The sequence below is a fragment of the Lathamus discolor genome, chromosome 5 (assembly GCF_037157495.1).
Source record: "Lathamus discolor isolate bLatDis1 chromosome 5, bLatDis1.hap1, whole genome shotgun sequence".
Taxonomy (NCBI): domain Eukaryota; kingdom Metazoa; phylum Chordata; class Aves; order Psittaciformes; family Psittacidae; genus Lathamus; species Lathamus discolor.
Window position 1 is genome coordinate 86,327,387 of NC_088888.1, and position 13,672 is coordinate 86,341,058.

The following is a 13,672-nucleotide window of genomic DNA, read 5'->3' on the forward strand; positions in this document are numbered from 1 at the left end:
CTGACAATGCAGAAACATTCAGGCCTTCAAACAGCATTTGTTAGTCTATTTGTTCACTTTAATATTACCAACTAAAGAGATTGCATTCTAGAAATATTCAAGTGGTGAATATTTCTAGAAATATGACCAAAAAAAAAAAAAAACCAAAATGTGCTAATGTTTAAATAAAAGACTTTTGGAAATTCTATTGTTTCAGGACATTTTTTATCATTAATTTATCTTTTTAATTGGGTTACTTACTTTATCTGGCAATTAAACCTGTCCCAACATACAGATGACTTTCCCATATGTTGGATTGGGAACTTGTTTGTTCTCTTTTAATTGCCTATGTGCACGTTACCAGGGTTGTTACCTAGCTAAATAGCAAACAGACATCTCAAAAAACTCTTTCCCCTAATGTTATATGCACCATTTTTTCTGTGTACACGAATTGTATCAGGATGATACTGCTGATTCTGCATGTCCAAGTATACACCCCCTTTCCGACCGACCCTAGGAATATAAATGACAGTATGTTTGTTCTTTTCCTTCATACAGTTTGGTCAGGAGCTCAAAAATAGCTAAACCTTGTTGATTCTAGCAACGCTTCTAAACAACTTACTATTATTTTCTTGTAGATTATAACACGAGTGAGCAAAAGCAAGCATGTAAGAAACATGAACTTTATGTGAGTTTCCGAGACTTAGGATGGCAGGTATGCTTATAAATTTTGTTTCCTATTAATTTGAAATGGGACAATCTATTTTACAGTCCCCTGCTATTTACAATCTGCTTTTGGTTTTTTTTTTTTATGATAACTGGGATTTCTGTGATGAAAGACAAATTCTTTAAATGCAGTGAATTCCTATCACTATCTCTTTGCCCTTTTTAGCAGCTCTTCTTTCAAAGATTTTGCGTACATTAATGGTTTTATGATCTGGATTCATTCACATAAAGGTACTCTGAACTACTACTTAATATATTAATAGATCTGCAGTAAATAAAAGCAAAATCCATACACTCAGCAATGGAACTTTTGAAATTTGCACTTGAATTTTCCTTGGTTCAGTTCTGTCTACTGCAGATCAGAGAAATTTCACTGGGCTAGAGTCTGTAGGGAACTACTGTTCAGTGGTCTTTACAACACCATAGATAAGTTTATATTATTTCTGGGAAAAACTCATTCTGCCATACAGTAACAAAAAGAAAAAAAGGTAGCTGTAGTAAAAGGTCCTAAAGACAGAAGCAGGGCATTATGAGAAAAGAAAATAGAGCTCAATCTAGGGTTTTTTTCCAGAAAGCAAGGATCTCTCTATAAAGAAAGAACAGGAAGGCCATCAGCAACTTATAACCTAGACATATTGCATATGCAGGTAAGAACTAAGAGATGGCTGTCTGTGCATTTCATATTTCTCTGAATGCTTTAAAACAGTTCTCCAGGAACAGAACAAGTGCACTAAGTCTCCTTAGTGACAGCTCATCTTTTCCATATCTAGCTCAGATTCTCATTCGGTCTTGTTACTTTTCCTGATATTTTCTAGTATATTTACCCTCACAGCAGCCTGAAGAAGTAGGCAGAGACCGTTTTCCCAAGACTGCAGAGCATAATCACCCTGTTCACAGCCACAGAGCAGGCTTGTGTTGACTTGAACTTGGGCTACTGAACAAGTGAGGCATTATCCCTCTGTAGATCACAGATTTTTCCAGGTATCAAGTTTGTAAATTTTCTTTAACAGTAAATTTTGATATGCCCCGAGATGCGCAAAGCTCTCACATCAGTCATTCAAGGTGGCCACAGAAAAAAGAAAAACTTGCCCCCACCCCAAAAGAAAAAAGACAACTTGAAGATTTCAAAGTTTATGTTGGCAAGTCAAAGATGCACTGTACAATAGTTGATCAGTGAAACTCAGGGTGAAATGAGATAAAAATGAAAAGAAACAAAACCCAAGAAGTAGGTACTTGATCCTCTCTGTCCCTACCACAGCACCTACATTACCTTTTCCTCGTAAAGGAGCAATTCAGCAAACTGAACATATAGCTTTCATCAACATTTTAAAATATTTTCCCATGCTGTGTTGCTAGAAATACTCAAAATGCATGATTCAGTGACATTCCAATGAGTAATTTCTAACAACCCTCAGTCTCATGCAATAGAATAGTTAATGGCATTGAGCATGCTTAAGAAAAAAGATGCACTGTAATTACTTTGGTTGCATCAAGAAGTGCTTAAGGCTTTTAGTCTGGGAAGAAAAGTATTCTAACACACATATTTGGACCTTTAATTTCCCTTATAGCCTCCTTAGTTGGTACTCAATACAGGTTTCTAGCTTCAATTTAATTTTCATCTGATTTTTGCATGCACAAAACAAATACTTCTCTCCCCTTTTTAAAAAATGCAAGTTCACATGCCGCAGTCCGAACTTCGTTTTGTCCTTGGGTAAGTCTTAGTTAGTTTGATACGGAGTCTTGGGTGACATGCTTTAATGTGCGGTGTCCCTGCCCATGGCAGGGGGGTTGGAACCTGGTGATCTTAAAGTCCTTCCCTACCCTAGCTATTCTTTGATTTTATGATTCTATATAGATTTAAATCCCTGAGTGAGAGAAAAAAAAAAAAAAAAGAGTGTGTTTATTTGTTTTTATTTTAGGATTGGATTATTGCACCGGAGGGTTATGCTGCATTTTACTGCGATGGAGAGTGCTCTTTCCCCCTCAATGCTCACATGAATGCAACAAACCACGCCATTGTTCAGACTCTGGTATGCCTCTGCCTATGTTGTAGTTGCCAGTTTTGCAGTTTTAAGTGTCTTGGCACAGGGGCTGTCTCTTCCTTTCTGTTTATTACTATAGGATTTTGATTATTTCTGGGTAAATGATAACCCATTTCAGAGACGCGCTATGATGATTATGCTGGAAAGAAGACAAATTCTGTGAGAGTGGCCTGTGTGGTAGGTTTCCCTTCCATTTCAAATGTAATAACACATGAGAAGAATGTGTCATATTACTGGAGAATTGTGTAGACATGAATCAAAGAGGCCCTGTAGTCCCACTTCCAAGAGTTTATTGTAGTTTATTGAAGCTCCATGTTAACATCTACATATTATACCTTCCAGAAATGTTGACACTTGGCCACTATGTGGACCTCTGTTGTCAGCTGTTGGCAGAGATACTCATACTGTAACTTAATGTGAAGCTTTGTAAGCAGATGCATTTGCATGTAAGAAATTGTGTTCAGTCATGCCTGGCTAGCAAATACAATTTATAAGTAAGTGTGTCTGGATCTGTTGCTCTGCCTGGTACATGTAAAAGGGGATTTGTAGCCAGCTTTCTGCCTCTGCTGGTTCTTAGGTTAGTCCTCTGCATCAACTGGAGCAGCTAAAAACATGATCTTAGTTGAAGCAGCCCTCTAGGCCTCCTCTACCTCAGCAGCATTCAGGTACAGAAATCAAGACCTTTAGATTATGGCTGAATGTAATTTTGTGAGTCTGATGTCTGGTCATGATTTTTCAGCTGTGCCAGCTGAAGAACTGACCCTGAACAGCATCAGTATTAACAGAATGATTAAGAAGCAGAGGAATGAGAGATACTACACAAAGAGGGAGTGGGAGTACAAAATCAGAACACGAAAAGGTTGTCATCCTTAATTAGTTTCTGGAAAGGTCAAGACACTCGACTGTAATTAGAGAAACATGGGTTTAAGGCTCCCTCTGTTTTAAAATGATGATATCAAAGTATTCTGACCATCAGACTGTGCTGATGATTCTCTCCCTGGATGTTGATCTTTTTCTTTTGATTTCGCCATAAAAAATCTGGTCCGTAAAACCTTTCCTCCTTCAGCAATGGGTGCAGCTTCTACCCTCCACCCCCTAAAAAGAACTCCACACCAGAAAAAAAAAACCCAGAAACAAAGAAAGTTCAATCTCTTTCTGATAGAAAAAGAGAAAAAAATATCTGCTTGTGAAAATTGCCAGTTGTGTTTTCATGAGAGGGATAGTTTTAAAACCTAAGCTGAGACCTTTTTCCTTTCCATTCACCTTTTCATTTATGCACCTTCTCCAAGTCCAGCCACCAATGCAACATTATTCCTGTATACCAGAATTTGAGTAAGCAAGATTTACAAAAAGGAGGGAAAATGTCAGAGGCTGGAAATAATAGAAGTGTGGAAAGGGGTTCAGGTGAAAGGGAACAGCAAATTCCAGTTGGCAAGGCATATAACAATGAGCCTAGGAGACAAGAACAGCATATATACAGTTCTGAACTGAAAAGAAATAAGGCAGTAAAGCAATAGCTTAGAATAATGCAAAAAATTGTCCAGAAAAGTTGCCAATATTAGTGAGATCCCCACGTTAAAGTTCTCTCCTGCAGTTATGGGATGTTGAGTAAGAAGTGGCCCAGTGCTACTTTTTCATGTGTCTATGCTTTCCAAAACTGGGTAATTTCCAATTGTTAAGAAATTTGTGCAGTTTGTCCTATTTTTTAAATTGGATACTTAAATTTTCCCCCTTTTTATGGCCTTTTTGGAACTGTGTCTCCCTCTGCATGTACTGTACATGCATTCACTTTTGCAGCCAAAAAATCATGAGGCTAATTAAATTTTAGCTGCACATAAATTAGATAACAGTAGTTGAATGCTTTCTGGTTTAAATTATACAAAATTCAGATTTACACAAGGTGTGCACATGGGGATGGCTTGGGAAACAATTATTCACACACCCCACCCTAATCCAAATGTAATCATCTCCCAGCCATACTGATTACACCATTCTAAAAAAGCCCACTCTTTGGTTTGGGAAGTGATTGTTCCTTGGTCCCTTTCCAAACTTTACTGATTTTTTTTTCTTTTGTAACAAGAATAAGAGAAATGTTAGGCCAGTACCTCTCTCTCTCCCTCTCCTTTTTCTGAGACTGAATTTAAGCAGAGAGATTGTACAGATACATCTAAATAAAAGGCAGACTTCATTTAATTGTATTAGTGTTGACCTTCTAGTCATGTGAGCCAGTGGATCAACAGGTTGACTTGCACTGACTTCCAGGCTCACTCTTGAAAAGGCTGTGAGCATTGCTGTTATGTGGGGCTAGCAGAGCCATGGAGCTTACAGCCGGGGAGGCAGTGGCTGGTGGGTCATGGCAGGGCAAGCATCTGCTTAGACAAGGCGCAATCATTCTCTTCTCCAGTGCTTTGCTATTCATTTAGTAAACTGTTTTTAAATGTATGTCTAAACTATTACTGAACTGCTACTTCAGGATTTATTATTGCTCATTTCAAAAGACCTTCTCATGGTAACAGTTATGTAAAAATTGTTTCCTGATAGACTATTCTCTGTTGTCTGGCAAGGGCTCTGGGCTTATATCACTGCAAGACAGATGGCTCTAACAGATTTACAGAGACTTAACATACAAACGAAACCTATTACTGCTGAAGTCTTCATCCATGCCTTAATAATCTCTTGCTCTCTCTATTACAACCCCCTTTTTTCTGGCCTCCCCAGTTTCCAAGTCTTCAGCATGTGTAGAATATTACATCCTACTCTCTTTCAAGTACGAAGAGCTTGTATTTCCCCCTTTTTCAGATATTTCCACTAGATCTCGTTTGTTCTGGGATGCTTTTCAAAATTGTTTTGCTTCTCTTTAACCTTTCATTGATTTAGCCTAGTGAACATAAGCTTCTCTGCTTCAGCCCTTTCCTTAAACCTTCTGTCCAGCTGGCACTCACCTTAAAGATTGAAACTGATTTCAGTTAAGTAGAATTGGATCCACCGATATCTAGATAAGACCTTAAAATGCACTCATGCTCTCTGAGAAGCCACATTTTACCATTTCATAGGCTGAAAACAGTTTAATTATGAGCCCTTGCCTGCAGAGTCATTGCTGTCTGCAGCAGACTTTCCTCCAAGCTTAGATCCTGGCAGAGAAAAGCATTTTAGCATGTGCTGGGGTCCTAGTGAGACCTGGGACTTGAGCCTGTGCTTCATGTTAAGCACTGTCCTCAGCAGAGATGGTACTGACGGTATGTTTAAATGTTCTCCTGAGCAGCCGCCTAACTCCAGCTCTTTCCTAAATTTCATCTGAAAACCAGCTTTCTGCATTGGCCGCTCTTCCACATTAATCTCTCCATCTGCTATTATTGTATAACTTTGCCCATGCAATTGAAATCAGCAAAGTTCTGGAGGTAAGCTGTGCCTTAAAGTTGCTAACGAAGGAAAATCTGTGACCACAACACACTCTGAAATGCAAAGACATGTTTTGCACTGATGTTGCCCTTGTACCTCTCTGTTTGATATATGAGCTATGTATTTATCTGTCTTTCAGGTTCACTTGATGTTCCCTGATCATGTACCAAAGCCATGCTGTGCACCAACCAAACTGAATGCAATCTCCGTGCTCTACTTTGATGACAGTTCCAATGTTATTTTAAAAAAATACAGGAATATGGTGGTGCGTTCATGTGGCTGCCACTAAAATAAGAAATAATCTAAAGCAGAGGGGTTTATTCAGAATTGTAATAAAGTCAAGATATGAGTCTTGTGGATGAAAAGGCAGCCCTAAATTTATTCCATTTCATGTCATCTCTCATTTAAATGTACAGTATAATGTATATAGTAGCTTTTATTTATTTAAAAGTATATAGTTTCTTTTGTATGAGCAAAATTTCAGAACCATTTATTTTATGGGTCATCTCACTATGCAGTAGAACTTCACAAACTAATTTTTCAGTTGGCCATGTTGGAATCTGTTGCATTCCACTTCAATATTTTAAAGTGAAATCTCTGTATAGATTTTTTTTTTTTTTTTTAAGCTAGAAACTCCAAACTTCTGTAACTGCTTCATATTGTTAAAGGCACTAAGATACATTTGGTCATATTTTGCCAATGAAAACTGTGGAGGGGTATTTATTTGGAAAAAGGCACACGAAGAAACCCCAAACTAAACAAAACCGCTTGGCTAAACATATTTTTTTCTTTTAGAAGTTCTGCTCCATTAGAAAAGGTAAAATACTGAACAGTGCTTAAGTAATTAAATAGATAGAAAATAGAAGTGAAAAGATTGCACATAATTGTTGCAACTGTTTTCTTTAACAAGATGACTGTAACTGGAGGAGTATGTTACTTCTTGGCTTGTGAACTGCAGAGTTTGCAAACTGCTCAAAGCTTCAGGAATTCTGTGGAGACAGAGTCTCAACTCCATCTATGACTTTCCAAGTTAACACTAGAAATTGAACTACAACATTCTTACCTCAAATCATATCAGTCTATTATATACTACACCGTTCTGACAAATACTTTTATAATAACAGCACAAGGTAAAAACAAACAAAAAAAAAACCACATAAGCCTTCCCATTTTATACACAAGTTACTATATATATAAAACATACAGAAGACAAAGCATGGAAGGGCTTTACTTCATTTCAATCCACTTTTGGACATGTTTTCTGAGTATGCAAGAGAAGGCACAGGGGATGCAGCAGTTGTCGCCTCTTTAATCAAAAATCTTGTCCTTGATGGTGGCCATTTTCAGGCAGAGATGAAAAACTGTTCAAAATGAGTTACTGGGTAATTTGCAGCCTTCATTTTGAGTCATCTGTTTTTCTTTCAGGTGGAGATTGGCTTAAATCATGACACTTAAGATACCTTTCCTTTATTTTTTATCATTAACTATTGTAACTTTGATAATTCTTAAATCCATACAAATAATTTTTAAGCTCCCTAAATTTTTGGCTCCATATGAAATCCTGTGGTTGTGAAATGCACAACTAATTACAAATTATCATTTCCATCACCACTACCCATATGCTTATTTTTAATTAACCACATTTAATATCTTTGGACACAGCTTTGTTTTAGTGTTATGAAAATGAGAAAATAGAAACTCTTTTCTCTTATTACATGACTAATTATAATATGTTTTTGTTATAAATTGCCTTGATTAAAAATTGCTGCATTTAAAGAGTTCTCAGAGAGTTGTTAAAAATTAATAGGACATATAAATTTATTCTTAGACAGTTTATTCATATAAACTCTGACTTCTCTGGTTATTTAAAGCATATTTCAGAAAACTCATATTATTACAGACTGATAATATCAGCATGTGCGTGTGACTGTGTATGCATGTGAATGTGCAACTGCCTTTATTTGCAGAAACTAATTTATTTTATTTTGCTATTGAAGCAATACATTAATATCCTTTATGCATACACTCAGTTTCAAAAAATTAACAGTTGTGATTTCAGTCTTCAGAGCTCTTTTCCCTCAACACAACAGTTCCATTTTACACTTCCATTTCTATTTTATACTGACATTACCTAGATATCTACATTTAGTCGCAGTTCATGCACAAGGGTGTATAACAAAATACAATGTCTTCAGCTGAATTACCATTTTGGAACCGTTAAATTACTAGGTTGTCTTCAAAAAATTTCCTGGTTTCTGTACAAATTGGGTAGGTGGATATGCTTTTTGAACTCAATTTATTCTAGATGGAATTTGATGGAGACTACATTTTGGGTACATTAAGTAATATATTTTTAAATAATGGTGTACCATTTTGAGAATAAGAAACTGAAGATTATTGTTATATTATTCTTTAAGATATGCTGTTGGAATATATTTCTATATTTTGAGACCTAATAAACCTGTAATACTATTTTGTTCTGCTGTGATTTTGCCTCTGAGACATGACAGAATGTCATTGACACCATATAGTCTTTTAAAAGTAGAAGAAAGAGACAACCAATGGCTGTGGATGGATTTTGTTACAGTTCACTTTTTAGTACATCTATTTTGCAAACTTTTGTTACTTCTTAAACTGCAGGTGGTGAATCATCTACATTATTAATAAAAATCTTGTCTTCAAATGATACCTCCAAATGTTAATACTCTACTTGAATACCTGTTATTTTATATACATATTTATGCACAATATATACACACAAATATGTAAAAAATGTGTATGTAATTATATTAAAGATATACTCATATCTTTAGCTATATATTACAGATACGAAGACGATTCCATTATCATTTAGGACACATCACCTTTCATTATTTTTAAGTTGTTTAAGCTTTCTGCATCTTTAACTGGAAAGAGTCTAAAGGGCTGAAAACCAGAAAATTAGAAGAAGCTGCATGAAGAATTAATGTTACTTTATGAGTCAGAGATTCTCAAGCTTTAACTTATTCATAACATTAACACCATTGTTCCGCGTTCTGGGACCAAAATCACGTTTACAGGATTTTGCTAGTGGCCACTTCTATGGCTTAGGAGTATTCACCCAGTGTAAGTCAGAGCTGAGAGATTAATAGTATAGCAGCAGTGATTTCATTGCCTTTTAGAAGCACATTGTTCTTTGATTGTGATTTTGGTGTCCAAGACAAGATGAGCTCTGACTGACTGAAGTGTGAAGCATTTATAAGTTAAGTTCCCTGATGTTCTAGGCTGTGACATATTTAACAGTCTTCCTTCAGTTAGATCGCTTGATGGGCATCTCTCCTTTATCTGGATGCCCATTTCCACAAAGTATTTATAGGGTCAAGTTTTTCAAATTTTGGCCAAAAATTTCGAATTCATTAATTAGGGAGCAGGGTTGCGAGATGCTTGCTAATAGTCGAAACCATACTTATTTGGATTGCACTAGCCCTTTTTTTGATATAAGATTGAGCTAAAAATTGAACTCATATAAAGCTGTCTAATAGCTGACAAGATAGTGATGCCTCTGATCACCACAAAACTCAGCTAGAGATATCTTGGACAGACATTGATGTGGATGTCTTCAAACAAAAAAACCGATGACCATTCCTTGCCCAGCTGTGTGTCTGTCTTGAAAGGCTGTCCTGACTGACATGTCCTTTACAACTCCAGGACTGCTCCTTCTGCAGTGGCCTGTTTAGGCTTTTAAGTAAATGCGCATTTGTGTTGAGTGAATAGGTAGGTAATATAAATGGAGCCATATGAGGAGCTCAGGTATTTTCAGAACAGGAAATCAGAAGAAACCAGTCCTTCATAGCTGAACAGGAGAAGGAATATGTTTGTTTTGCATACTGACTCCTGTAGGACTATAGAACAGTATTTAGTCATTGTATTATAAGTCAATTGTCAGACAATTTAGTCCCTCATTTTAATAAATGGTATATACATGAGTGCTATGACTTACATCTATACTGTAGTCTCCCAAACAGATTTTTTTAACGATAACACAGAAATTGCTCTTTTGGATTGCAACTCATCTGTTTCTCTCCAAAGGCTACAAAGTATATTTAGGACAATGGATGTCCTATAGATGTTGTCTGGTCGACTTGTCTGGTCTGTAGTCAGTGACAATCCCTGACACCTTTAAAATGTTACGTTGCTGAAAAGGTTTTTCTGGAATGTTTAATTGGGATGTGAAGCTTTGAGAAATCTTTTATCACGATGGGATGTCAGACACTCGGGTTGCTGACCGTGTATTTCTTCTGGTTTCTTATTATTTTGGTTTTGTTTTTTTTTTTATTTTGTCAACACCTCTTCTGAAACAGTTTCATGGATAAATTGACTTTGCTCAAAGATGGTTAAAACAATGGTTTAGGCATGAGATTCTGGATTGCACTAATAATAACCAGAGGATTCTAATAACCAGGATTTTAGAATTATATGCTTTACAAGCTCTACCAATTTTTTTGCTCACACATTCAGCTCTGCATAAGGGGAATCTGACATGTGGTGTCTGAATGACGAAACAGCCACATGTGTATTATACAGTATTATCTTTTACTATCTCATCTGCAGTCACAGAACTTGCTAACTGTGATTTACAATGTGTTACTGAGTTCTTACTCACATGGCTTGAGCAAGAGTTTGATTAAAAACAAAAGAAAACTAAACTAAAAATCCAACTAAAAGCAGTGAGAGGAGGTTTTCTTGCCATCTTAATTCAAATAAATCAACACCAAACACGGAACATGGGGGATCGGGAATCTCCTGTGAATTAAATGGGGCTTTTGTATTCTGTTTTCCATATATACAGCACATGACACAGACTTTTCTCCTGTCTGCTATGTTTCCAGCTAAATACTTTCTCTTCTGTTCCTGCACATTTTGCTTTCTGATAGGTGCAATCTAATATTATTACTATTGGTTTTGTTGTTGTTGCAGTTGTTGTTGCAATTGTTGCTGTTCTTGGTGTTGTTAAGTTTTTTTATTATTATTATAGATATTTTCACTACTTTAGAACATTTTAATGCTTTAAAAATATATGTGTTATTCATGTTGCTATTTTGCAGAAAATTGGACAGACTTGACTACGAGAAGAGCAGGTGAGAGGTAGGATAGATCTCCAGTGTCCCAGTACTCTAATCCTTATTCCTCCCTGTGGAGCAATGAAAAAACTCAATACTCCTATCCTGCAGCTCATAACTTCAATGGATGTTATGCAATCTCAGGGGTTACCTGGACGTATAGTTTGGATTTACCAAGTAGTTTTCTAGTTTAATGATTTTTTTGTGGAAATCTGGGCAGTGACTGATAAAACTGAAGCATGTGCACAGTTCAGGCCTCACCTTTCCTGTGTGGGGAGGTTATATTTTAAAGCCACTTCTAGGGCAACAACCAAGATCATCTTGAAGCAGATCTTTGACCACCTTTTCAACAGCATTGTAAATCTTTATCAGTGGAGTTGAAAGCAGTGGTGCATCCTGCTCTTTTCTTCCTTACATTTTCCTGCAGCTCAGTGGGAAGTTCTGCAAAGCATTAAGACTGAGACTGTGTTAACGTTCGTGTAGCAGGGGATCTCAAAGCAGATGTTGGCTGGAGATAAGCAACAGCTCTCTCAGACAATAATAGTGAAGCAGAGATATGGGAGCACGCTCTTCGATGTATAAATTGTCTTGGTCTCCTCTAGGTTTCCAACTGACTTGTGGGCAGAATCATTAGTAAAAATCAGAAAGCTCTTTAATTAAATTGTGAGGAGAAAATTTGGAGGGGGCACTTTCTGATATATCTTCCCCTCAAAAGCCCTTCCATGAAGGAGAAATCCAGGCTCATACCCAGGGCTACCCAACTGCACAGAGACCAGAAGCTGGACAAGACATGGTAGAGACAAAACATGGCACATATATCAAACTCCCTAAACTGATCTAATTGGAAAATAAAGCTTTTCATACCTGATTATCTTCTTAGTTGCTGCATTAACTTGCCACAAGAAAGGGTATTCCCTTGTATTCAGGCCAATTATATATCCACCATTCGGATTCCTTTTCAAAATAAGTGTTTCTCCCTTAACCTCTGCAACTGCTCTTTTCAGCCTTCTCTGCATGTTATCTATTATTCAAGACCAACAGCTCCCACAGGGAATGCTGTTTCCTAGACTGTGCTGCAGGTATGGAACAAAGACAAGACCTGCCAAGTCAGCTATTTAACTGGCATGTGAATCTCTGAGAAATGATTTTGCTCATTTTTTCTTTCTTTTTTGCATGCATTTGGGATTTTATTTGTGCATTTTATTTGTTTGTTGTCTTGCTATGAATTCTTGTAGATAAAGATATGTGGGTAAGGTTCCACAAAACCTTCCGTGGAAAGTACCAGTGCATTTAGCAAGGAAAAAAAAAAAAAACAGAAACAAACCAGAATTTGCTTCCTTTGAAAAAATTGAATTGATATAGCTAGTAAAACACTCGGATTCGCACTATAGAAACACTTTAGCAAACTACTGAGGCTATTTACATTTCATGTTTTGAAATCTATTTAGTCCAAATTAAGGTTGCCAATTAGCAGGACCTATGTTGCCCAGCTCAGGACATATATCCAAGGACAAGATTTTTATCCCCTGATACATTGGTGTAGATATAAAATCTATCAAAATTAACAGTGCCACTGAAATACTCTTAAACATTATTTCTGATTCTTTATCTGTATTGGTCAGTGAAGTAAGGAGAATGTTATTGATATCAGGATACAATTAACTGCTTAATTATCAGATTTTCTCTCCTTATAAACAAGTCCTTATGCTTTTATTCTTTCCTCTCACCCATCTACAAAAAGAAAAAAACAGCTGAAGGTCATGACTTCAAATTCCGGGGAAAGAATTTCATGTTTTAGAATTGAACTGAGCATGGAAATCCCCAAACTTCAATTAGAAGTTTGAAAAATACCATGCAAACAGATTTTAAGATGTTTTAAGATCATTGTTGATCTGCAGAGCCCGCACCAGTGCTGCGGAAGCGGACATAGCAGGCTGTGCCCGCTCCCCCCAGAAGCCCTGCCAGCCTCACAGAGCTGTGGCCACGGAACAGTGACATATCCTGATGGGGATCCAGCACCCCGGGGACTGCAAATTCCCACGTTTATGGCAAGGAGCCTTGAAGCTGCAGGGCTCCCTTCTCTGACACAGTTCAGATTATGGAGGCTGTTTGGCACCTCTGCATCCTTGTATCCAAGGCAAGGAGACAGGAAAGGTGTCTCATGGTATGGTGCGTGGTAGGGAGCACTGATAACGCCTGCATTTAATCAGAAAAAAGCTTAAAGGTAAGGCCTCATTTCAGCAACAGGAAAGTACTCATTGTGAAATTCCCACACTAGCTAAAATTTCTCCTGACATTTCTGAGTGAAGCTTCACTGACATTTTCACAGAGGTTTGCTCATTTTTGGCAGGAAAGAGTTTGACCCCTCTCTTCAATCATGTTACACCCCATTTCCACTGACTAAGTTTTTTACCATTCTCTTAGTTT

General features: G+C 37.1%; 1 protein-coding gene across 1 annotated transcript in view; it reads left to right on the forward strand.

Moving 5' to 3' along the window:
- Positions 1 to 6,769, forward strand: part of BMP5 (bone morphogenetic protein 5) — a 60,586-nt gene extending 53,817 nt beyond the window's left edge. Inside the window, exons 5-7 of the mRNA XM_065679156.1 lie at positions 618 to 694; positions 2,625 to 2,735; positions 6,286 to 6,769. Coding sequence (XP_065535228.1) covers positions 618 to 694; positions 2,625 to 2,735; positions 6,286 to 6,435 — 338 coding nt within the window. The 3' untranslated portion in view covers positions 6,436 to 6,769. The remainder of the gene's footprint in view (positions 1 to 617; positions 695 to 2,624; positions 2,736 to 6,285) is intronic.
- Positions 6,770 to 13,672: the final 6,903 nt, after the last annotated feature.